The sequence below is a fragment of the Mus musculus genome, chromosome 19 (genome assembly GCF_000001635.26).
Source record: "Mus musculus strain C57BL/6J chromosome 19, GRCm38.p6 C57BL/6J".
NCBI lineage: Eukaryota > Metazoa > Chordata > Mammalia > Rodentia > Muridae > Mus > Mus musculus.
In genome coordinates, this window is record NC_000085.6 from 40,282,790 (window position 1) to 40,309,459 (window position 26,670).

At 45.4% G+C, this 26,670-nt stretch overlaps 1 protein-coding gene and 1 long non-coding RNA gene across 55 annotated transcripts in view; one reads left to right on the forward strand and one right to left on the reverse strand.

The window, feature by feature from the left end:
* Positions 1 to 9,250: 9,250 nt before the first annotated feature.
* The window catches only part of Sorbs1 (sorbin and SH3 domain containing 1), a 221,916-nt gene continuing 204,496 nt past the window's right edge, over positions 9,251 to 26,670 (reverse strand). For 22 of the 54 annotated variants that reach the window (XM_030250827.1, XM_017318096.2, XM_017318097.2 and 19 more), the window contains 3 exons: positions 16,674 to 16,732; positions 13,743 to 13,855; positions 9,251 to 12,327 (listed from right to left, as the gene is read on the reverse strand). In XM_030250827.1, the coding sequence (XP_030106687.1) occupies positions 12,260 to 12,327; positions 13,743 to 13,855; positions 16,674 to 16,732 (240 nt within the window). In that variant the 3' untranslated portion in view covers positions 9,251 to 12,259. Of the gene's footprint in view, positions 12,328 to 13,742; positions 13,856 to 16,673; positions 16,865 to 17,453; positions 17,514 to 26,670 lie in introns of all 54 variants that reach the window. The other 32 variants (XM_030250805.1, XM_030250803.1, XM_030250801.1 and 29 more) reach the window with 2 other exon arrangements.
* A930028N01Rik lies at positions 14,093 to 22,997 on the forward strand. The gene is made up of 2 exons (XR_386702.4): positions 14,093 to 15,306; positions 16,470 to 22,997. It is a non-coding gene; the product is annotated as an RIKEN cDNA A930028N01 gene (long non-coding RNA).

Sequence of the window (26,670 nt, forward strand, 5' to 3'; positions counted from 1 at the left end):
TTAATTTTTTTATTTATTTTTTTTATTTTTTGAGACAGGGTTTCTCTGTATAGCCCTGGCTATCCTGGAACTCACTTTGTAGACCAGGCTGGCCTCGAACTCAGAAATCTGCCTGCCTCTGCCTCCTGAGTGCTGGGATTAAAGGCATGCGCCACCATGCCCGGCTCCACAAATTCATTTTTGTCGTCACAGCAGCACTATAGACTGGATGTTCGGCTCCTAGAATCCCCTTTCCTGGTTATATATTGGTTTGTCATAGTTGCCTTTTAGAAGTAGTAAACTTTCTATTTTTCTACTTACTCAGTAGAGACCCTGTTTCTGGAACTTGACAAATAAATATGTTGCTTTTCAAAAAACAAAAACAAAAAACAAAAGGCAGGCAGATCTCTTTTGCAATGTTAAAAAAAAAGTGCTTGTTGTCTCCTACACATCAAGGGGCTGTGGTCTTGGGTTACTGATTCAGGGGATAATCAAAAGGGAACCTGGGGAAACAATTGAATTGATATGTAAACAAAAGACTGGGATTTTGATCTGCAAGCGATCTACAGAGAATTTTTAGAATAGCAAGAGAAAGCTCTCTTGAGGCAAACACAGAGGGGCCAGGGGGGAAGGAGAGAGAAGGGGAGAGAGGGAGAGGGAGAGGGAGAGGGAGAGGGAGAGGGGGAGGGAGAGGGGGAGGGGGAGGGGGAGGGGGAGGGAGAGATAGAGATGTGGAAAGCTGTCTAGAGCAGAGCATAGGCTGTTAGCTTCGAGTCCTTTGTTTCACTGTTCTCAAACACCCCTTCCTTAGAACCCTTCTCCAACCTGAGGCTGGTCCTTGACATGACTCAGAGTCTTTGGCTACAGGACAAAACTGCCCTTAACTGAAAGGGTGGGTGGGTGTGGCAGATGCAGCTTTTGAGAATGTATATTCTTAGGGGGATTTCGTTGCAGGGGTGTTGAAGTCTCAGACACTCATTAAATTCTTCAGTTGAGATGTGGAGCAAGCAGTTCTAGGTAAAAATCTGGGCAAAGGACCAGCATGTAGAGGAGACTAGAAGACCACAGATGAGAAGGGGCTCCAGAGAGTGGGGAAAAGCTGCAGACAGTGGGTGTGGGAAATGAGCAGCTCACAAAGGATGCTTTGAAGGAACCAAGGGAGTAGAGTAAGGGCCCAGAGAATGACTTCCTGGAAGTCAGTGAAGAGCATGCCAGGATGAGAAAGGAACCATACTGTGTTCAGTGTTGCCTAAAGACAGATGCAACCATAAGACTTAACACTATGACAGTCACTGGGGTCTTGAAGAGATCCTGACTGTACCGAGTTCAAGACGGAGTGAGAGGGAAAACTTGTAGACAGAAGTAAGTATAGACTGCTCTTCTGAGGAGTTTTTTATTTTATTTTTTTTTAATAACAGGAAGCAGAGAGGTGAGGTAATAGCTATGGAGATAGAGACAGCGTCAAAACCAGATTTTTTTTGGGGGGAGGGTGTTTGTTTCTTTTCATTTTTGGTTTTACCCTTTAAGTTAAAGGGGGTCCAAGCAACCTCTACAGGGTCATGTGAGGTCACTGTAATTGTCCAGTAGACACTTCATTGATCCTAGGAAAACAGGGCTCCATTGTTACTCTTCTTTCTCTGGCCTGACCTTGCTCCGGGTTGACCCTTTAATGCCTCCGTGTTGGAGCTTAACTTCCTGTCTATCACGGGTCTTAATGGAACTGCCTTGAAAGCTCTATTCTATCTCCCCAGAGTCCTTCCCCCTTGTCTCATCTATCTTTCTTACTCTTTCATTTCCTACATGCTCTTTTTAGTTCAGTATGTACTGTGAGCCCTCCATTCTCTCCCCTGTCACCCCCCAATTTATCCCATGGGCCTATCTGTGACTCTTGAACTTCTTCCTTGATACCTTGGAAACTCTCAAGACAACACCCAAGCCTGCTCAACTACAAGCAGACTCCCAGGCTACAGGTGAGGAGTCCACTTCTCTAAATCTACAGTCATTTTGTAGGTTGGAATCATTTCTTCAAAGGATATTTCAGAGGGTGTATTCACTTGAAGCAGTATGTCAAAGGTATGTCATGTCACACAGTTCACCATGACTATAAGATACTGTATACATAGCACGTTAACAATAGGGAATTGGTAAATATTCCACGGCCCATTAATTCTAAGGAATATTAGTCATCAGCCTTGTGATACAGAGGTCAGTCATTAGTGTCATAAGGAGCTCATGACATAGCCATCAATCAAAATCACTGCCTATAGGCATTGCATTTGTATAACACACAAATGGAGGCTGTGGCATAACTGTAATAAATTACATACACTCCCCATTAACTCCTTAAAATATTAACGAACAACTTTGCATTCTTTCATTTTTATTTATTTATTTTTCATCCGAGTCTCTTAGATAGTCTTGGTTTGTCTGAAACTCACTATTGTTTACATTTTTGTTTGGTTTGGTTTGGATTTGTTTCTTGTTTTGTTTTGTTTGAGACAGTCTCATATGGCCCAGGCTTGCCTTGAACTCCTGAACTCTTGTTTTTCACCTCCCACATGCTGGGAATATAGAGGCAAATGCTACCACTCTTGGCTTATTATATTATTTTATTTTGGTTTATCTTATATTATTCAGGGTTTCAGTCTCTAGCCTAGAAAGGGCAGGAACTCATGATGTACGCTAAGCTGGTCTTGAACTTGTGGCAGTCCTGGACTCAGATGCCAGGGATGGGTTGTATTGTTGGATTTAGAAATTACAAACAAGTAATTTGCCAAGGAGCATAGTTCAAACAAAGGAAATCAGATAGAGTTGCCCAGGCAACAGATGGAGGAAGGGAGTCCCAATCGGCTCACATTGTTTCGTCTAGGAAGCACCTGACTGGCAGCCCGAAGCAAGCACAGGATTACTTCTAGCCAGTTGAGATGCTGAGGGAGTTCTGGAAATAATTTTTCCTCCTTAGGTGGGAAAGCACACAAAGAAAAAAATGTATGTCCCATATTGTACCCTGTCACACCTTTTAAATGTCAGTATACAAGATGCAATGCTTAGAATTGTGATGGCAACCAGATTGTCGTCATAAGAGAATGTCCAAAGGAATCGGAACCAATAACCAGAACCCTGTCATCTATGAGGTAAAGACGCCCATCAGGGTCACATAACCTATAGTTTGTTGGGTCATTTGTTATTGGTTACGAAAGCTAAAATCATTTTTTAAAAATATTTTATTTATATTTTATGTATATCAGTGTTTTGCCTGCATGTAATTGTACTACACGCATGAGGTGTTTGCAGAGGCCAGAAAAAGGGCATCTGACCCCTGGGGACTGGAGTTATAGATGGGTGTGAGTCACTATGTGGGTGATGGGACACAGGTCCTCTAGAAAGGCAGCAGTGCTTTTAACCACGGCGCCATTTCTCCAGCCCCTTAAGATATTTTTACCTGATAAAGAAAATAGGAAAAAAACATTCTTGGCCACCTTCTTAGACTATAGCACTGGACAAGGGGATCCAAGCATAAGGTGATAAAGAGTTAGTGTGGTAGTGAGAAAGGAAAGGCATGAAGCTGAAGCACACACTCCTGAGCGGCTGTGATGGCAACAGATGTCATGGAATTAATGACAGTACAGGAGGTTCAGGAAGATTTCTTCTGTACCATTACCGTGTGCCAGCCCTAGCAGGAGAATGACAGGGACCGTTTATTAAATGTTCAATGTTTAAGCCATGGTAGGCACTCAGCAAATTGTCATCACTACTATGACTGTTTCAGGATGTATTGGAGATGATGTGATCTTTTGGTAAACATTCGGTGATACAGGAGCTTGCTGGTCCATGCTCATCTCAGCTGTCCCATGGAGGCAGTAGAATGTGCTCAAAGGAAGGGATGCCAATGTTGGAGCCAAACAGAGTCTGCTTGCTTTTGCACATTGCACATCTTTGGGCTGAAACTCTGACAGACATAAGGCTGCCTTCCTGCAATGCTGCTGTGAGGTAGGTGGTACATAGAAAGTGCCCTAGGCACCGCAAAGACTGCAGGGCTGTTGGGGACCTTACAGAGTGACTTCCAGATAGACTCCCTTTCCTAACAACCTCACTGGGGTCCAGCTATCTCCACCAGCTAACGGAGAAAACCAGACCCAGAGCTTGGTGGCATTTCTGAGATCTCATAACAAGTGATGCTCAGAGACATTCGTCATTTGAACTCAGCATTTCATCTGATTCCCAGTAGCCTGCTTTTTTTCAGAATGTGTATGTGTGTATGTATATGTGTATGTGCATGTATGTGTGTGTGTTCATATATGTAGGTGATAAGTAGAATTCTGAAGCACGGAACTCCTCTGCTTCTCTTCAGAGTGATCCAAAAGACAGTGACGACAAGCTGTTTTGTTTTTTCCATTAATTTATTCACTTTACATCCTAGTCACGGCTCCTCTTATGACCTTACCTCAGAATCCACATATCATCATTGTATAAGTCGCTTGACACTACGTAACCCCTAATAGAGGGTTTAAGGATTTAGATTGTTGGCTTGTCAAATGGACACAATCTAGAATCACCAGAAAAGGAATCTCAATGAAGGATTATGTAGATCAGAGTAGCCAGTGGGCAAAACTGTAGGGGGATTGTCTTGTTGTTGCTCACTGAGTTGGGGAAACCTGCTCACTGTGGGTGGCGCCATTCTCTACACAGGGGGTTTCTGAAGTGTTTTTTCCAAGCGGAGTTGAGCCCTGATATACATTAATTCATTGCTCTCTACTCTTGACTAGATGTGTTGTGACCAGTAGCTTCAATTTTCTGCCCACCTCGACTTCCCTACAATGGTGTAAGTTACAAATGTGAGGTAAACAGACCCCTTCCTCTAGAAGCTGCTTTTGTCAGTATGTGTTATCACAGCAACAGGAAATGAAGCTAAGACAAGTGCCTAAGGGGACCACAGATTTGTGCTTCAAGGTCATCGAGTTACACACTTTATACTGCTATTTGGAGGGGATTCTTGGATCTCCCTCCAGTCTTCAGATCTGCCTGTCAGCTCTCACTTTAGAGACCAGTCAGAAAGGCCCAGACTATCTGAACCTACTCACTTTTTTGGATGTGATGACATCTGCCAGGGTCTCCGAAAAGCAGATATGTATCACAACAAACTCACCAAGTGCCTCGCAGCCATTCAGATCTGCTTATCATCCTTTTTGCCTCTCATCAGTTTCTCTTATAAAATTTTTAACATCGTGGCCATCCTGCTTTCTGTGATTGTCCTTTCTAGCTGCTTCTGGTTAAGACAGGCAAGTAGAACAGAAGACATTCTGAGACCACACTCTTCCATAACTATAGTTTTGAGATGGGGCATTTATTATTATTATTATTATTATTATTATTATTATTATTATTATTATTATTATTAAAGATGGCCTTGGAATCATAATTTTCCTGCCTCAGCCTGTAATTCTGCTTGTATTAGCCACTACTATCATTCACTTCGCCCAATTCATAAATGAAACTTTATCACCGGCATGTGCATATAGGTAAAACATTGACAGTGTAGAATGTTTCCTTCCATTCCCAGCCATTTCCTCACCAATTCATGTCACAAATTACCTGCATCAAGCAGTTACTGTCTTTTATTTGTCTTGAAAGTCATCGGCTTCTACATGCTAACACTTGGCAAATAAACCCATTTCTAGCTCATCCAAACATTTTTACTCCCTTCTGGAGAGCCCGTTTATTTTTAGCGTGTGGTACACTGGTGCTATGCCTTCATAGTCACGCTGGCTTCTTGCACTGGATAGATGTCATCCTCGGCTGAGGTCCTCCCAAGGTCTGGATCAAAGAGCTTCAGGATATTGTTTCCTCTCAGCGGCACTGTCCCAGCTGTCATTGGGACAGGAGAGTGGTGTTTCATTTCCCAAAGATTGCCAAATGATTCCCCAAGGCTAGGTGCCATGAACTCCATGACGTAGGAACGGACCTAAGTGGGGCAACTGGGAACGAAAAACAGAAAGACACATGCACAGAAAAGCCAGGGTTAGGTGGGACATGCGTACCAATGGAAAAATGCCAGCAGGAACCTGGAAACTCAGCACATTTATTGCATAGAGCCCAAATCAGGAGTCTGCCAACTATGGGATCTCTGTAGGGAATGAAGGCTCTGGCTGCATTCATCAGGGATGAGGAAGCTGTGGTTGATACTTTTATGCACAGTCAATATCAGTACTTGGTCCAGAAGAAGGCCTCCACATTCCCATGTGTCTGAGTTATTGGGCTTCTTCAAGGCCATGCTGATATCAACAAAACACATTCATTCCGGACTTCCCCTGCTCCGCATACTCAAGGGCCCATTGATACCTGTATTGGCTAGTTTTGTGTCAACTTGACACAGGCTGAAGTTATCTCAGAGAAAGGAACTTCAGTTGAGGAAATGCCTCCACGAGATCCAGCTGTAAGGCATTTTCTCAATTAGTGATCAAGGGGGGAGGTCCCCTTGTGGGTGGTGCCATCTCTGGGCTGGTAGTCTTGGGTTCTATAAGAGAGCAAGCTGAGCAAGCCAGGGGAAGCAAGCCAGTAAAGAACATCCCTCCATGGCCTCTGCATTAGCTCCTGCTTCCTGACCTGCTTGAGTTCCAGTCCTGACTTCCTTTGGTGATGAACAGCAGTATGGAAGTGTAAGCTAGAATAAACCCTTTCCTCTCCAACTTGCTTCTTGGTCATGATGTTTGTGCAGGAATAGAAACCCTGACTAAGACAATATCCAATTCCCTCATCCACACTTTATTTTTTTATTTTTTTTATTTTTTAATTTTTTTGGTTTCTTTGAGACAGGGTTTCTCTGTATAGCTCTGGCTGTCCTGGAGCTCACTTTGTAGACCAGGCTGGCCTCGAACTCAGAAATCCACCTGCCTCTCCCTCCGGAGTGCTGGGATTAAAGGCGTGTGCCACCACGCCCGGCTCATCCACACTTTTTGGTTGTGGTTGTTTTGAAACAGGGTGGTTTGTCATGTAGCCCTGGCTTTCCTAGAGGTCATTATGTAGACCAAGCTGGCTTTAAACTCACAGAGATCTGCTTCTTGAGTGCTGGGGTTAAAGATACAATTCTTCCTTCTTTACGTAGTATATCAGTCGGGCCTGTCATGTCTCTTTTTATAGATTTTAGTGGGGGCACCAATCATACTCTTTGTTTGTTTGTTTGTTTGTCAAAGTGACAATTTCAGAGAAAAATAAAATCCAGGGGGCTGGCTAGGGATGGAGCTTAGTTGATAGAGTGCTTGCTTTAGCATGCATAAAGTTCTCAGGGTTCCAGCCCCCCAGGTATGGTAGCATATGAGTTTACGCTCAGAATTCTGAAGTTGGAAGGTTTAGAAATTTAAGGTCATACTCTCTAGATAGTGAATAAAATCCAGGAGGAACCTACCGGAGTCTGGAACTGTTTCCAGGGAAAGTCAGCTAGAAGCTCCTTTGCTAGAGTCAGAAAACTAAAAATGATGTTGGAGCCGTCTCCACCCCATGGCTGTACCCAGTAGTCAAAAATGTAGTCAAACAAGACCTCAGAGCCAAGAATAAGATAAATACAGCAGAGAGAGTTTGAGTTCCTGGATTTGCTCCTGCCTAAGGCTACGTCCAACTCTTTTTTTTTGGTATGTCTCCACACAAGCCAAGAGTGTTGGGTTTCTCACTCAAGGAACCTTCAAAGGAGTGCCTTTCTAGACCGTAACTGCATTTTGAAGACTCTATCCCTGGAGCAGAACATACTGAGAGACAGTAACAAAGGGCTGCAAAGCACAGTCAAGATCCAGAAAGAGTGTGGCCAAAGCGAAACAGCAGCACTCCGGGGAGGCTGGCAGCTGCTTTAGCTGGAGAGTGGGAAGCAGTCTCTTGGACTTGGCAGGGGTATTCAGTTGGTACCTCAGGGGAGCAACTTGACATTCTCCAAAGGTCTGAAATGTTCCTTCTTAGAACCAACAGCTCTACTCAAAACAGCATCGTTCTTTCACCCTTGGTAAAAAGCTGGTGAGAATCTCACACACTTGCATCATCCAGGATACATACATTTTGGAGCTATGTGCAAGCTCTATTAAAGAACAAAAACCTAAGACTATGTGAAGCCATGTATGTTTAGTATGTGCAGAGAAACAAGCCTACATTTGTTTCAATGACAAAAAGAAGACAGAATGCTTGACACAGGGCAATAGTTCCCATCCTATAAAAAGTGACCAGAAAAAGCCTCGCACAGAACAAACCAAAGGACCAAAGGAAGAAAGGAAGAAAGCCAACACCTTTTGGGGAAGGGGGTCTTCCAAGCACAAGGACTACTGAGCATGAAAATCTAAGGCTGAAGGATGCTGGATGAAGTTGGCACCCTATACTGGGGTGAGAACTGGCCACCAGATGAGATCATGGGTAGGGGAGAGTAAGGGCAGAGCTTATGGATCCAGCCCACAACCAAGAGAGTATATGGTCAGTTTCACAATGATCACTTTGGTTGCCTTTTCATGGCTGGGGGAAAGTAGGCAAGGGAGAAACCACCAGGCCAGCTAGTTATTGCAGTGATCTGGACAAGAAAAAAAAAAGTTACCAAATTACACGTGGTTGGGTTGTAAATGAAGTTTGAGAATGGGATGATGGATTCGAACAGGACGGAGGCACAGAGGAAGGTTAGCAAGCCTGTGAAATGCCCAAGATGAAGAATGGCGGACTCTGGAAGGCATAGCTCTCCCAGGCTGTCTGAGGCCCCAGTGCACTGTCTGGTGTAAGCAACTACTCGGAGGAGGACAGACCAAGCGGGGAGAGGTTTGAGTTTTTTCTCTTCGAGGACCTCCTGTATATACACAGCAGGCTCCACCTGAATGAGATGTCAGCTCACAGCCATAGGATGGCTGCAGGGGAGGTGGTGGTGGTGGGAGGCAGGGACTGGGATGTGAGCTGAGTGTTCTGATATACTTGATGTGGGGAGAACACCCAAGCATCTCACCACAGCAGAAAACACACAGTCCCTCTTGGTCTTCAAATACTAAATACCATGTTTCCCCATGCTTTGAGGCACAGACTGAGACTTATTCATATTTCATAATGTTTCCTTTTGGCTCCTGAAGACACAGAATCATTACTTTTGTTATCAGAACAAGTGATACACTTTAATTAGTTTCACCGAAGAACACAGCTAGGCTACTGAGAAAGCAGCGAGGGAGGAAACCAGGTGGCCACTGACTTAGGACAAAGAGGGCAGGAACAGGGGTGGGGGCTCACGGGAAGAACGAACCAATGAAGGAAGAGAACACAGAGGTGCCACGCAATTCCGAATAAAGTTTATTAAATAATATGTACAGCAAAGTAGTAACTCAACATGTCTATCAAATCAATCCACTGCAATAAGGAAAAAAATTAGATGAACAGAAAAACCTGTGTCTGCGTAGTACATGCGCTTGGTGTGCAATTTAAATGCAATACTTTCATAGGTTACATAGACCATTTTTATTTTTTCTCAATAATATCTTTTGGGGGGGTAGTAACCTATTCCAGCAATATGACTTAATACTACTGCAGATAAATAGAACCTCGAAAAGAAAAGTAAATGGTATTATAGTGGTCTTCTCTTCCCCAAAGAACAACCGAATATGTTAACAATTTCCAAGGACTATTTTTGTGCTAAAAGTCTGCAGGTGAATTATTTGAAATTCCTTCATTTAAATAAAAGTGTGGGGGGGGACCCTTCATGACTCCCTCATTTTACTCCTTTTCTGCTCAGGTTTTAAAAATTATTTTTCTATACAAGGTAGGTACATGGGCTACACAAAGTTAAATATACATTACATATTTACAGTCCCACTTCTCAAACATGTGATTGCTTTTTCTTTTCCTGATCCCAGAGAGACTGCAAAAGGTGAGTAGTTTGGGGCTTGCCTTTATCTGCAAGCATGGCTAATATATCAAAACGAGCTGCACGGCATGCCGCCAGTTAGTTGCGCTTGCTGTTAATAAACCTGTATAAACATTTCAGCATAAAAATAGGTACTTTATATTACTAAATGTCTGAAGACAAAAGAGTAACTGGGAACCTTCCCTCTTTTCATTTTTGCTTTTCATACGTCGGAAGCGGAAGAGATTTTATTCAAGGTGGCTGGCATACCTGGATTTGGAGAGATGCTCTGTGTGAGGCTCGCAGGGGATGCAAGGGTGGCTTTATAAAATGGTTTTATTTTCTAGCTGTAGTTAAAGGGGTGTTTGACATTACCTACTTAATCAAAAAACACCCCTCAGGAAATTTAGATACAATCGCACTAGCCGTGGCTGGCATCTCGGAGAGAGCAAAGGCTGCATTCCAGAAAAGTAAAAAAACGCACATATGCACTTTTATTTATTTGTCCTATGTTCCCTTCGAGAGGGACAAAGTCAAAAAAGCAAGCAGTGCAGCTGGCTGGGGAAGCTGAGCTTGCAAAGCAACAGGTCATAGACTCGCCGGGTCTTTCTGCCCAGGAAGCTTCTACCATTTTCCCTTGGGATTAAAGGCTCTGCTCTGTCTCAGTTAAAAAGGATGTCTCCGGGAAGAGGCAACACATTTATTTCCCCATCAGCCATTTATATTTCAGTGTGAATCAACCTGTGGCAGTTTCCCCGAGAGCCTCCTCGGAGAATTGTGGCTGACTGGTGGTGGTTGGGGGGCAGGGGGAGTTAGGGTCCCATGCTATCTAAGACAGCAGGCGGTCACGGAAGAATGGACTTGTAAAGACTCCAGACTTTGGGACAGTATAGTGGTTGGGGTGATTCTGAACTCTATGCAGAGAGCCAGGGTTTCAGTATATACCCCATATCACCTACAATCCCTGGTATTTGTGGCCTAGTGCATGTAATTTTGGGTAGAAGAAGAATACCAGAATCTGGAAAAGAAAAAAAATCTCAATATTTCCAGACATAAACTGCCCTCAGACAAAGGGTCTCCCAGCACCCCGGTTGTTCAGAAGTGAGCCAAGGGAGAGGGAACCCTGACTGCTTTCTAGAGTCCCTCGTAGGAGAAATGCGTCCCTTCCTCTCACACCCTCTGCACGTATCATGGTCTCTCTAGATTGGCTTCTCCTATGTTGTCCACTCAGCTGAGACCCTGGCAGGCTCAGCTCTGGGAACAGGGCCACACTTATCTTCATGTCAACTAGGGATACCCAGGTGTCAAAGGGCCCCCTCCTCATAACTGGGGCTCACAGAAGACAGACTCACAGCTGCCACCAAAAGGAGGATTGCTGCCTCATACCCAGGCCAGTGAGCAATACCTGAGCTCTGAATGGAGGCCTCACCATGTGCACCAGGACACCCTGGCCTGAGGTGGAGAGGAGGAGGGGGAAGGACCAGAGAACACAATATTCTGGGTGGCGTTCAGACTCCACGGACAACCCAGGAGGCAGAGTCCCTCCTAGGTCTGCGAGCGAGTATCTTACTCACGGTGCCCAAGCAGCCAGCTTGCATCTATACATGCTAAGAGAGCTCCTGGAAACCAGGCTGTATTCTATGGGCTCAAGTGTATCAAGCCCATACTAAGCCAGAGAAGAAAGGCACAGCTAACCCTGGCTAGCCAGTGGTAGTGACCAGGAGAAGAACACACTCCAAGTGACTTCCAGAGCCCCAAGGTGTGGCTTAATCATGTGGAGACACAAATGTAGCCCATCTGCCAGGCCACCTGCTCCCAAGCTCGGGACACACATGGCATGGCTTTCTGTCTGAGTATCAGGGCAGTAAGAGGCAATATCACCCAGAAGGCTGAGTGCTAGGGCACCTGGTCTGCCACCATTTCTTCCCCTAGACTTCATCAAGTCATGGTGCTGAAGGAAAACTTCAAAACCAGACCAGCCTCTAGCAGCACTTGAGGTCTGCTGGCTCTGGGATACTCAGGAACAGAGGCAGGAGTTGTCAGTGATGCTCAGGCTATGACCTGTGGAACACGGATGGGGACTGACTTATCTAGCCCCAAGGGACCTCTTTAAAATGGGAGTGGGTAAAGACTGGGCACATTTTTTTTTTTTTTTTTTGGCTAATGTTGCTCATGGACATGCTCCAGATCAGATTCCCCAAGCAGCGGGGGCTAGAGCAGCTCCCAGAAGCAGTCATGTAAATACAGATGTCTTCAGCAGATAGTTAATCCCTGATACACAATGGGTTTCAAACACACTTCTCTGTTCCTTCTTTGAATTCTTTCTTTACCAACTGCATTAGTTTTCTTACTGACTCAGTACTTAAATAAAGAGACCAGTTCATGAATGATGCTTCATCCTCCGATAAAAAATAATCTCTGTGCTTTTTAGTCTTCTTATAGATATAAAGGTTTTACATAGTTGCCTGGAAAAGTACCAAACTGCCTCGTCCTTCTCGAAGTGCCTGGAAGAAACACAACAAGCAAACAAAAAAACAGACACAGAATGAGAGGGCACATACAACTGAGTTCAGAGAAGATGCTGGAGATGCTGTAGAGTCCCCCCTTGGTAACAACCTCACACTGTGATTTGCAAAGCTGTATCATTTGGGCTATAAAATGATGGGCAGTGAGGAGGAGGACCCAGGCTCAGAGTTAACAGAATCTGAACCCAGGTCTTCTGTCTCCAGCCCCACTGTTCATCCCAATACTCTGTCCTTGCTGATGAAAAATGTTGGGTTGCAAAATCCATATTAGGTCCCTTCTGAAGATAACTGAGGTGTGCAAGGAAGATACTCAGCCCAACACCCTTCCTTCAGCCAGGACACCGCCTTCATTGGAGAACTGGTGTCCCTTCCCACCGGCTGGAGATAGAAGCACTCCTAGAGGAATCTCACTGCAAATTTATTCTCAACCTCTCCTTCTTTCTCTTCGTCTATCTTTCTCTCCTCTCTCTTTTTTTTCTCTTGAAACAGTCTTGCTGTACAGCTCAAGATTCATTAAGACATCAGGACTAATTTAATAGGTTTTTCTTTACTTTTTCAATGCGGCCTGTCTAAAGTTTTCAGTTTTACACTTGGCACACCTACTGTTTCTATGGGGCTGCAGTATGCTCTGTGGCCTTTAGCTTCCTGATAAGACTTTCTTTTGTAAAGAACTCCACAGGGAGGCCTGGCTTCTGGGAGGACAGAGCATTTTCTAAGAGGTTGGTAAGTGTGCGTGAAGTCTGTGGTACTCAGAGACAAACCCAGGCCTCATGCTTTAAACAAATGTTCTACCACTGAGCCTTGCAGAACCCTCCTTTGTTTTATTATTTGAGCTGGTTGCTTTTCTTCAAGTTATTAGAAGCCTAGAATAACTACAATGATGTGAGGAACATCCACACATGTGCTCGAACTTTATGGTGGAGACCTAGTCATGTTCGTGTTCTCCACTCCTGTCCACCCCCCACCCTGGTAGTTTTTTTTTTTTTTTTGAGACAGGACTTCTATATATATCCCTGGCTGTCCTGGAACTCGTTCTATAGAATCGGCCGCCTGCCTCTACCTCCCAAGTGCTGGATTAAAGGCATGAACTACCACTGTCCAGACCTTGTGTTGTTTCTTGAGAGTTTTAAAGGTGGAATCTTTAAATATTAAAGACATATACACAATAGAAATATAAACGGAACCCAATTAACAGCAGTGACAAATGTGGCACTGCGGTCTGACATAGACTCTGGCATATCTTGGCTTTAGGTTCTACTCAGTGACATTCATACGACCTTGAGATGAGTGGCCCAGCATTCCTAGGGGCTGGAAGATTGCTTTTTACATGTCTCATCATTCTTAGTCCTTCTTCCAATACACTACTAGGAAGAAAAGCATGATGGGATTCTTACCAACAAACCATCCATCGTCACATTTTTCCATGACATCAACAATATCTCCATCTCGGAGTTCCAACTCATCATCGTTCTGTGGCACATAACTATATAACGCTTGGTAGCTACACCTACAAACCAGAGGAAGGACCAGTGAGTGGCTCAGCTGCCGACAGAATCTGATGCCCATCTACAAATCCCAACACTGTAAACCCAGCATCGATGTAATGTTTCCCACTTAATGTTGAAAGCATTTTATTGACTAGTGCTCTAGCATTGAAGAAATGCATTAAATCAATTAAGGCCAACAGGGGTTGGGGGACTTCTGATGATCAAGTAATGGTTAAACTTAGTTGTTTTTTTTTTCCTCATTACCATGGGAAACCTTTATTGTCTACAGCCTCTCCCTAGCCTCTATCCACTTTACTACCTTTAAAGTTAACCACGCCCCTTTTTATAATAGGATAATATAGGTAGATAATTAAGAATAATAAGCAGTTATTTAGTTCCAGGATTATTAAATTCTGGCAATCAATGTTAGAGAACAAAAAGCAATTGTACAAACGGGATAGATTATGCACAGGCAGAAAATTGTACATTCCCGGTTAAATGTATTGGCTCATGTTTGTGTTCTTAGCATGTAGGAAGCTGAGGTAGGAAGACGTCACTGAGTCTAAGGCCACTCTGTGCTGCACATTGAGCTCCTGGCTTACAGAGTAAGACCCAGACGGGTCAAGGACACCACAAGCAAACCCTTAGGGGCTCACTGAGACCGAAACAATAGTCAGGGAGTCTGCATAGGTCTAACCTAGGCCCTCTGCATATATTCTGTAGTTGTGCAGCTCAGTGTTGTGTGGGACTCCTAATAGAGGGAGCAGCAGCTACTTCTGACACTTTTTCCTGTTTTGTGACCCAGGGGTGGGGAGAGGGACTGGGAAAAGAGGAGGCAGGGAAAACTGGTGTCTGGATAAAATATGAGAGAACAAATTAATAAAAATATCAAAACCCCTCAGAGCAATACTAATTAAAACTAAGATAGCACATTCCCATTGTCTCACTGTGTGGGGGCCCTCTTCCGAACAGCCCGAAAACTCACTGCTTCTGCTCCACCCAAGGATAGCTGCAGATAAGGTTTTGTTGACTTGCTCTTTGGCCTAGGACATCTGGTCTGTGCTGCTCTGTGCTCTGATAACAGTGAGGCTCATTGTGAAACTGGCATCAGCTTCAGCAGCAAGGGAGAGCTTTGTTTTCATTCTCCTCTTACCAAATGCTTCTGGGGCATCTAATGTGCACCACCAATGTCACAATTCATTTTAAAACACCACGGTAGCACCAGCATTTTGTAAATGTGCCAATCAAATGCCATTTCCAATAATGCCAGTGAATTCCAATGTGGAGTAAGAGAGATTAGACAGCACATGGCGCTGGCTTAAAGCACTAACAGGCTTGTACTGACTGTCACACACAGGATCCTGTTTTCACCACTTGTCCCAGTGTGTTGAGATCTTGGTGGAAGGATCTGGGTGTGAGTGGGAAGGTCTCGTAACGAGGAATGGGAGAGATGAAGATAGCTTTCAAGTTGGTAAGTGAATACCTTGTCTCCTGTTTCTGTATTTATTTCTTACCTAGCTTGGATTCCTACCGCTGGATGTGTAATACATGTATGTCCTCACTAGCTTCTGAAACTGCCCGTCCCCTTAATTTCCACTATAACTGCTTTGCTAGAGAATGTTCTTTAAAATAACTCTGCTTGTCTGTCTGCAAACCGTGGAGAAAGACCAGAGAAAATATGTACCCTTTTGGCCTTAGTTCTAAAGGTCCCCTGTGGCTCGGAGGTCCCCAGCTGAGTTCTTCTGCTGGTTCTAGTACCCTACTCTCAACAGAGTGTCTCGTATTCTGTCCCCTATTTTCTACAAGACCTTAATCTTCCTCCCCTCCAGACCCGAGTCTGTCTCTCCTTGTTGTCCTGTCCCTGTTACTGTGTGCAAGGACCCCTCTCTCCTGGTCTCTAAGAGGCAGGCAACACTGCTGGCCAGATGCAACAAGCTCTGTTCTATAAAAGTGAGCATTCCTAGACCTGTGCCTGTCTTGCTGCTCTATTTTATCCTCCTTCACTGACTCTTTCTCTTTACCCCGACTCTCTGTTGGGAATCTTATGCATTTCCATGGTTACATAAAGTCACTCTGTTCTAGCTAAGGGTACCATGACTGACTTCATTTTTCCTAACCAACATCATCTTTGTCCCTCCTTTCTGAATCCCACGCTCCATCTGCTCCTTAGAACAGGCACAATCACCATACAACTCAGTTTAAAAGCCTTCAGTGGCTTCCTGGTGCCTGCAGAATAAAATCCAAACCTATCTCAGCTGCAGTCTAGAACCTGGTCTCACCCTGACATCTTAACTTTCATCTCTAACCTCACCTCCATGAACCATGTGCTGGCCACACAAACCTTCAGGGTCTCCAAACTACCCACTCTATCGATGCCCTTTCTGTCAGAGCTTGGTTCAACTCACTTTACTTCTTCTAGGAACAGGGTTTTCTCCTATGTGTATAAACCACAGGACGTATCCAAAAAATGTTTTGAATGAATGAGTGAATGAATCAACTCTGTTCACTCATTTCAGCTCAGAAGCAAGCGCTCCTTTCTTTCTGTTCTCCGCAGCATTGATATTGAAACTGGTTGGCACAGCTCTCATTTTCCCTAATATGGTCATTAACTCTTTACCCATCTCTCTCTTCCAGGAGTCCATGACCTCTTTAATTTACCTAGCACCTAGCTTCATGGCTGACAGGAAATACGGCCTTCCCTAGAAATCCCCAAAGAAGCGGGAAGCAATTAGCTCATCCGCCCACCCCCAAACAGCTGTGACGCCAGCCAACCATCCATTTTCCAAGGCAGCAAGTCCGCCAACAACATAAGAACCTAACTCCCCAGGCTGTACTTACAAATCCAGTGAGGGCTGACTCCTGTCTGGGGTGACTCTTCGCTGCTGGGCTTGAGGTTGCTGAGAAATGATTAAAGATGATTTATTGTCAGAAGGGGGTACCTTGTGATGGAAGTCAAGGGGATGAGAGACAGTGCTGCAGTAATGAACAGATTTCTCCGCAATGTTTATGATCTCATTGCAAACCGCTTCCTGTGAGGTGGCCCCGCGGTATCCAGAAACCCCCATAAAACAGTCAATGTGGGGACAAAAAAAAAAAAAAAAAAAAGAGAGAGAGGAAGAGATGTAACATTCCAGACGAAGCACGTAAGTCCAGGGAGAAAACAGAGTTGAAGATCCGGGTTAAAAAACAGAGAGAGAGATTCCAGTAGTAGAGTGCAGGAGGGATCCAGGTAAGCATGGAAAGACAGGTAAGATACAGAGGAATTTGGCATTTAGTATGACTATTTTGAAAAGGCAGCAGCATAACAGCCTGTGATTAGTGACTAACTGTTACAGCTGGAATAATCTCTGGCTGCAAATGCAACAATGTATCCCCCGTCATGCACTAACTAGCACATCATTTAATCCCACCTGCAGGCAGGGTGGAACTGTCTCTAAATTCCTCCTCTCCTTTAGAGGCACAGAGGGTGGCCGAATCCCTGGCTCTACCATATCTGTTGGTTGTGGGCTCTTTGCAAACCACAGCCGGATGTTTACCAGGGGTTACTCTGGTCTACACGCTGCAGTCAGTAAGGGTGCTCTTTAGGAAAGCCACAGTCTTATTCAACAGGCATCTTACCACATAGTTCTTTTCAGATTCTGTGAGATCAGGTCCTGCGCTCAATGAATGATGAGAAGGCTGTGATCACCAAGCAAATCATAAGGGAGACATTTTAGCAGATGTCACATTGGAAAGGATTCAAAGAAAAAGCATGAGCAAATACACGTACCACACCACCACATTCAGATGACACCAGATATTTGCGGCCGACGGCCACTGGGTTTCCATGACAACATGGCAGATGCACAGGAGAAAATGCAGATGTAGAGAATTAGAAGCAAGCATCCAGCAATGGAATGGGAAATGGGAAACGTGGTGGGAGTGAGGTAAGGACAACACGGGGTCCTCGGACTGGCAGGAGACACAGGGAAGGGCTGCCTTTAGGAACAGAACTGCCACACCCCCTCACCCCCATACCATTCAGAACCTTCTGATCTCAGTGAACATGTTTCTTCAAGAAAGGGGATGCTGTATCAAAGATGGTTTCAGGTTTGGGGTAATGGGACTCCAATGGTGGGACCATCAGGGCCATCACCCTGGGGCACTCATAGAGACTGAATAATTACACTACTATATTCGTGGGTAATAGATAAAGTCTCAAGACCATGTCCTCAAATGAATCTAAACATGATTTAGTCTGGTGAGGTATGGAGGGAGTTTCAGAGCAGCAATGGCCTGAGAGAAACACAGCAATGAACCATCTCTTGTCACCAGCCGGGGCTACGTGTGTTGATCATGCAATGAGGCCACACAGACCTTCCTTTTAAGCTGGACTCCCATGAGGAGGTCAAGCCTCTGTTGGGAGAGAGTCTGGAATCACTTTCTCCAGAGAGGATTCAATTCCAAGCTCTAGGAAGTCCCTTTGAATGAATACTTGGATGTCCACCTTTGGAGTCACCCTCCAGGTAACCTTGATGATTACAACCGCCCTACTGTGTTTCAGAACACTTAGAAATTTTACATGCAGGCCACACTTGTTTCAGAGAGAGCCAGCAAGACGAGTTCACACAGACAGTGCAGTGGTCTCCTGGCTTCTGCCACTGTCCTGTTTGATCTCTTTCACATACCACCACCTTCCACATATCCTTATCAGGTGTGCTGACATAATCACCAATGAATACCGCCTTCCCACCCCAAAACCAGGAGACAGGCAGGGTGTGCTGATCATAATGTTCTAAAAAACGCATGTTTCGAGGTGGGTCGTGCACACCTCAGTATTACACAGCCCACCAGGGAGAGGAGAACTGCTTGGCTGTTCTTTCAATTCTGCCACATCACCGTTCCTGTTCATCTCCACTTGTAGATGTCCTCACCTTGTCACACGCCCAGAACAGCAGCTGCACCAGGAATCACTTCCCTATGGGTTTTGGGTTGTTTTTTGTTTGTTTGTTTGTTTTGTTTTTAAATATTTTATGTGTATGGATGTCTTGCATGCATGTGTGTCTGTTTACCACATACATGCAACATCTGTGAAGGGCAGAAAAGGGATTCCTTTGGGATGGGAGTTAGTGACAGTTGTTAGCGATGATGTGGGGGCCGGGAACAGAGGCAAACTCCTCTGGAAGAGCAGTCAGTGTTCCTAACTACTGAGCTGGCTCTCCAGCCACCCCTCATTGTTGTTGTTTTTGAGACACTCCTTCAGGTGCTTTAAGAAAGCCTTCCTAGCCTCTGTCATTAAAACCTCTTGGCCTCTACTCGGTCAGGCTAAGATGGCTGACGCCATGTTACCAATACTCAATTTCTATCTCTTCTAAGAGGGACACTCTACCTTCTCTTCCTGAATGTTTTATTCTAGGTCAGTGGTTCTCAATTTTCCTAATGCTGTGGCCCTTTAACACAGTTCCTAATGTTGTGGTGACCCGGCAACCATAGCATTATTTCACTGCTACTTCGTAACTATAATTTTGCTAAATGCTGTGAATCATAATGTAAATATCTGATTCTCAGAATATCTGATATGAGACCCCTGTGGGCGTTGAGAACCACTGCTCTAGATGTTCAAAGTCGTTTTCTCCTATAAAAGGTGTGCCATAAAAAATAGCCTCTGATCTTAAACCCAGGAGCCACAGTGCTAGAGGGCTATCTGGGTCTCAGCAATTCCTTTGGTCTCTGGCCATACCCAGAGCAGAAGATCATTATCAGCTCAAACATCCAGAGAGTACAGCAGCCCCATTCCTGAGACGTAGGGAAGAAGAGTCCCCACTTAGTGCTGGATAAATGAAGGAAGCTGTCGAGGTAAATATTATCAGATTCTGTTTTTCCTTGTTTAGATTTGGTAAAACAGCTCATATAGCTGGAATGTAAACTTATTGGAGTGGGGAGAGTTCCCATGTAGCTGGAAACCACCAGCACCCATTACCTGGATCAGCCCATCACTTGGAAGGCTGTTTATCCTCAGAGGGCTTTCTCCCTCTAGGCACATGTTCTTGTTTTTTCCTGTCCTGCTTTCTAACACTATCTCTGCAGTTCCTCCTCTGAGCCTGTGCCGTGAGCACGTGAGCTCCGAGGATGAAGTGAAATGTGCTACGACTGAAAAACAGACACTGGTTCTCAAAACCCTGGTTCAAAATAAAAAGATGTTAAAATAGATCATTAAATAATCTTTTTACTATATTGGGTGAAACAGCATGCATTATTAAAATTAACTCGTATGTTCTGTTTTCACTATGGCCGCTAGGACATTTTAAACTGCCTGTGTGCTTCACATTTCCCTTCTACTGGCAGTGCCCTCCCTCAGAGTTTCAAAGTCTGTCCTTCCTTAACCTAAGAGTAGATACATGTTCTCATCGGGACCCGGCTGGTGCTAAGAATAAAGGGAGTATGAGCTCACGCTACGTACATCTTGGATTCTGGAGTCACATTCCAGCTTCCCATGTGCCTGGAAAAACAGCAAGCAGTCCAAGGCGCAAGGCATGTGTGTGCACACACTCAAGCAAGCACACACTGCACCCCCTTCTCCTCCCCACTAGAGGTGCAGGAGCTTGTTGCTGATCCAGAAACCGCTTTCTCTGGACTCGTATGAAACAGTGTTCTTTCCGTTTCCCCTAAAAATGCGCTGTGTGTCCTTGCTGTTTCCCTGTTGTCTGTCTTCAGCTTGGAGTCTGTCAGAAATCTGACCTCGGCTTCCCTGGAGCTGTTAATCCCCGGGGGACCCAGAAAGCGCCTGGTGCTCCTGGAGTTACTAAGCATCCAACTCTGGGGGTGCCAAAGTCGAAAGTCCAAAATAAGCTGCACAGGAGCTAGAGACCCCGGAGGGGCGCGTGGGATAGATACCCAGTCCCTGTGCGGTCTGGATCCCCACACGGCCATAAGGAATCAACTATTCCACTGATAGGCCACTGCCCCTGAGTCTCTGAGATGACATTGATCTAGTTAAGTCGTACCCTGTGCCTCCTCAGATTTACCCTCACATTATGCAACCCACACTGGCCTCCTAAGGGGACAATGAATAATCTGGGTTCCCAGACGGGCTCTGATACTGACCGTCTTCTGAACAAAGATTTCAAATTCCAACACAAATACCATCATATTCAGCCCTAGCTCTATGACTAGAGTGTGGCCATCTTATGAATCAATAATTAGAAACAGGTAGCACCAACACAGCTCGTAGGAGGCAGCCCCTCTGCTTGTCAGATCGCAGCCTCCAGACATAGACGCAAAGCTCCTTTCTGTAAACTCTGGAGGTGAGCTATTGCCCAAGGATAGTGATACACGATTGATTGTATGTGGAACATAGGCAACTCTGGGAGCAGGGGAAGCCTAGAGGACCACTCCTGCATTTCTGTTCCAGGAAACTTCCAGAGAACCAGCAAAGGGGCGTCTGGTTCCCCCGAGTTCTCCTATAACATCCAACAGGAAAAAGGTGGCGATTTCAACATAAAGCGAGTTCCTGACAAGTCTTTGGGACCCCCCGCTGCTTATACTCAATCTCCTTTGAGAGCACCCGTGGGACAACACGTGGACTTCCTTAGAATTTCAATCTGTTCCCAACAGTCAGGAACACTCAGTCTTCTCACATCACACTTTGTCCACCTTGCTCATCTCTGTCCTATTAGGAGAGATGGCGGTTTCGTGGCTTAGGTGTGAAGAAAACTGAGGACCTTTCCAGTGTACCTCACGCTTTTTTTTTCTTCATAACAAAAGAAAATAAAAAGAGACATTAGTGTGTCGAGTACAAACCCCATGTTTTCTAATTTTCTTTTTCTTTGCCTCTGTTACCTACTGAGACATCTTGTTAGTCTGCGAATTCCTAAATTCTTCATTTACACAACCCAAGCAAAATGAGTCTCCCGTGCCCTAGCTTTCCCTCCCAGCCCCCAGCTGCCATGTTCTTCTCGGGGTAGAAAGGCATCTTTCGCCTTTCCTGCTTCTCCAGCAGCACACAACAGGCCCTGCCAGAGCTGAGTCTCCATTACGTGGTCTCTGCTAAGTGTGCTCTCTCCAGCCTATCTGGCCATCTGTTTCCTGGACTCTAAGTTCTGTGCATTTGCCCCTGTCCTCGGTCCTTTAGGTGCCCTGTCAGAGGGAAACTTCACAACCACCGAGCCGATCATTCAGGGAGTGTGGAGGGAAGGTCGCCTTTCAGTGCTCTGCTGCGGACACCTGATCTCTACAGAGGCCGCCCATTTCTTCTGGCACCACAGCAGGGATGAACGCTGCAACTTCTGGTCTTGGTTTCCCACTATTAATACTTCTCACTTCCCTTTTGTTCCTACAGGTTTTACCTCACTCTTCCCTTCCTTTCCTGATCCCCACTCTCCAGCCAGGGCCCTGGCATTGTTTGCATCTTTCTGGGGACTGTTTAGTTCCCACATGCTTACCAAAGCACATATTTCTTTCTTTAGCCAAGTTGCACCTCTCCTTTCCCTGACCCTTCTGCCTCTCCCTCCTGAGTTATGGGACCACAGGGATGCCTGATTTAACTTAGAAATTCAATGCGGCATCTCCCCAATGTCAAGCCCTCTTATACACAAATCCAGATACCTGTTCGCAAACTGCTTCTCTCTTGGAGAGGTGCAGTAAATGCTTGGTGACGCTATTGGCTGAGCGCTCGCACCCAATCTCCTCCTTTCCTTTCTAGATGAGCTGCGCGACATGCTAAGCCCACACTATGCCAGACAGAATCCGAGAACTTGCCAGTTAATCCTGATCTCCTGGGTGTTTTCAGTGTACCTATGTGTGCTTTTGTCCAGTCAACAAAGTCATCACTCAAAAGAAAAAAAAAAAAAAAACCCAAGCAAAGAGGTGTTTGTTTTTCAACAGCGAAGCTCTGTGGGTCTATAATAAAGCCCATACTTTAAACACTGTGTGTTCTTTCTCATCGACTGAAATTCACATGGGTTCCTCACTTCATCACAGAATACCACAGCGGAAAGGAAGCTCAGTTCCCACGTCAGCATCTTTTGTTTAGGAACAAGGAAGTTTTAGGGAAGGAGATGTGACTCATCCACAGACACTCAGCGGGCTGACAGCAGAGCCAGAACCAGAACCTGGAGACCAATGTTCCCCCTGCCTCCCTAGAGACCCTGGCACTGATTTACCCCTTCTGGTGTTCAGAGAAAACAAACCTAAAAATAAGCAGCTGGCCCAGCGTGAAAGCGTTCTGAGAGTAGAAATGACTGAGACTTCAAAGCATCTTCCGTAGGAGTTCACCTATCCATTAAGTGGGGATATGGACAGGTGACCCAGGGGAAGGAATGCAGCAGAGCAGGAACTGACTGTCAATGGCTAGGGAACAGTGAGGAAGACAGCATCCATGCTCTTATGAGGTATGGTGAATGCTGGAGGCACAAACAGGCACTGGCCAAGCTGTGGTCCCAGCCCCCTGGCAAGTTCCCACTGATCTACCAACTCACAAGTGCATCCAAAGCTTGCTGAATCTAGGACCACATCTTTCTCCATACACACATACACATTGTACCTCCTACCTTCCGGCCTTTGACTAGCAAGTACAATCTGCTGTATCTATGGGAAAACTCCCTAATACTTAAACTACACACACACACACACACACACACACACACACACACACACACACTCACTCACTCACACACTCACACACACTCACTCACACACACTCATACACACTCATACACACATTCACACACAAACACACACACACACACACACATTCACACATAAGCACATAAGCACACACGCACACTCACACACACACTCTCACACACAAACACACACACTCACACACACACTCACTCACACACTCATACACACTCATATACACATTCACACACAAACACACACTCACACACACACTCACTCACACACACACACACACTCATACACACATTCACTCACACTTACACACACTCACATACACAAACACACACACACACACAATATGCTACTTTGAATCACCTTTCTCCTCCTATGCTTATTATGTCTTCCCATCTTGAACTTCCAGGATAGACTGTTGTCTCTCTTTTGCATTATAATTACATGAGAACAGGGCTGGTTCCCCAGTCAATATCATAAACTCTTCTAGGTCTGCTCAGATTTTTTTTTTAACCTTTTCTTTCCCTCAACAAGTATTTACTGAGCACATTCCATAGATTAGGTCATGACCCTTGACCGCTGGGCCTTAATGCCCTACAGGGACACAGGCCTGCAAAAGGGCAAATGCATGAGAGCTTGCTCCCAGGGTCAGGCTCAGAGCTCTTCATCCAGTTGTGCAGGGTTCGGGGAAGTAGCCAGAGAAGGCTGCCTAGGAAATGTAGCATCTAGGAAGCCATGAAGGACAAACTAGGAGCATGTGCACACACAGTAGCTGGAGAAACTTTAGAAGAGGCTGCCTTGATATCTAAAAGAGCATCTCACTAGGGAGTCTTCCAAGCCCAGGGGAAGGACTTTCCCGAGAGGCAGAGGAAGCCTGCAGTGATGTCCAAGCCTTTTGGCTCCCGGGTCACTTAATACACTGCTGGACACCAGATATTCAGAAGGATCACAACGTCTTGGACTGCATTCTCACCTAACATTCCGTTTACTGGTCAGATGTGCAACCAAGTTCCTCGTCCCAACAGAAGGACAAACAGAACGTGGGGCTCATCAAGAAGAGTGGCTGGCAAGTTTCTTGACACTGGAATGCATTTACCCAGACAAGTGACACAGCCTGAGGTCACATCCTGACAGGGCTACTAGAACAGTTGATGAAGTAAGTCCTTCTCGTCCTTAGCTTGCCTGTCAGCCAAACAGATCTCAAGAAGAGGGAGGGAGTCCTTTATAAAGGACCCATCCCCAGAGCTGTCCTGCTGAAGTGAGCGGCTGAGAAGGCTTGTGTATGCAGCTACCCTTCCAGACACCCCCAGTTCTCAAACGCAGCTAACCAGACCATGGCCTCTACATATCCATGGGGAAATGGCTTGTGCCAGGAAAGGAGGAGGAAGGGAGGGGACAGGAAGTGATACACCTGCTGTCCAGAGACTCACCAGGAAAGGAAAGCTAACCCTCAACAAACCTGGCCTTTCAATCAGCACAGTCTCTGGTACTGCCAGCTCCTCCTACCCTTGGCAGGAAGCAGGAAGCATGTACCTTGAACCTCACTGGTGCTTCGGTACTGGGCTGTGCGCACTTCCTGTACACGCTGAATCCTGGAACAGGACTGAAGTGATGACTCACACCTGGCAATCAGGAGGGCTCCTGATTTAGGCTGATCTGTGAACCGCGCCTCTGTCAGACATTTCTTCCTTTTCAACCGGCAACTCCACTACCTCTTCCGGTGAACTATTTTTTCCCTCTCAATGTGATGGACACTTTGGTTTAGAGTACACCTGTCCCAGAGCCCTGCACTGGGAGAGAGAGCAACTACATACAGTAGTCAGAGCAGGAATCCCCGTCTAATGGACACTGAACATATGCCAAGTACCGTACTGACATCCACTGTTCTATTGATCAGCACAGTGGCCCTTCCAGGGAGGGGTGTACTGTTTGTTTTCACCCCTACTTTACATATGAGTGGTTAGGGCCTGTGGGGGGGTTGGGGGGGAAATGTTCAGTGCTTGCTAACTTTATGTAGTCTAAACCCAATTCCACATAAATTACTACACACTTGATTACCCTCAGTGATCTCTACTCCACACCAAACACACAGGCCTGTGGAGGTCCAGCGTGCCTCTGTGCTCATGTTACTGGCCAGGTGACACAACTGTGTCAGCCACTGTCACTGGGTATGGGCTCCCTAAGAAAGGGATTTAACAACCTCTGGTCCATAGACCAGTAATAGCAGCTCCTTGAACCATTCATCAAAAAACCAACAGAGCTACAAGAGGAAACAGGAGCAACCGCCTGAGAGAGGAGCACAGCCCAGGGAGGCACTGTATATAACAGATGACAGCCAACTGGGAGATGGCTTCAGAAAAAAACACTCGATTCTATTGAGGTTCTATAATGTCCCTGGTCCTAGAAGCAGTTTTAGATCACCCAAGATGGCGGTTCTATCTTCCCTTACAAAGTGTTTGTAATTAACACCTGCCCGCATTATTTCAAGGAATTTCCTGGACCATGCTACAAGGGAAGTTATCTTTTCAGGAAACTGAGTCTCTGAGAGGGTGAACAATTCCCATCACAGCACTCAGCTGGAGTTGGTACTCAAATCTGGTTACTATGGAAAAGTTGCCCAAAGTCTTTGAATTTCTGGATACTAAATTACATAAACAAAACCGGATAATGATCTGTCTAGTTATCAAATTAATGTCCCTTCAAAATACGCTAAGTCCACCTTAATTTATATGCTGAAATCTTTGTAGTTCACTTAGAGAGAAAAACTATAACTCAAAACCTAGGACACCAATTTAGTGACCTCAACCACACCAGAAGCCCCTGCATTTTGCCACCTCTGAAGACCCAAAATGTTTCAGCTCACTGTGAACGTGGCCCTTCAGTTCCACACAAACACGAGACAAGACGAACACCCAACAAAACTGAGCACCGTGAGTTATGGAAACAGTGCATCTCACAAGAAAAGCATACCACATGACACCAAAGCCTGGTGTTCTCAGCTGTGTTAGTCAAAGCAGACCAAGGACCCTCTCTAGGATGTCAATGGGGCACAAGGAAGGCTTTCCTGTTTGAGGGCTTCTGTACCAGTATAGCAGGTGTCAATGGAGGAATACTTTCAAATATCTCAAGATGCTAGAATGTTTCTCTGAACTATCCCCAGCCAACACCCTAGTCCACGGCCCCTCCATTCCCTCTTGGTCATTCATCTCTTTGCTTCCAAGGC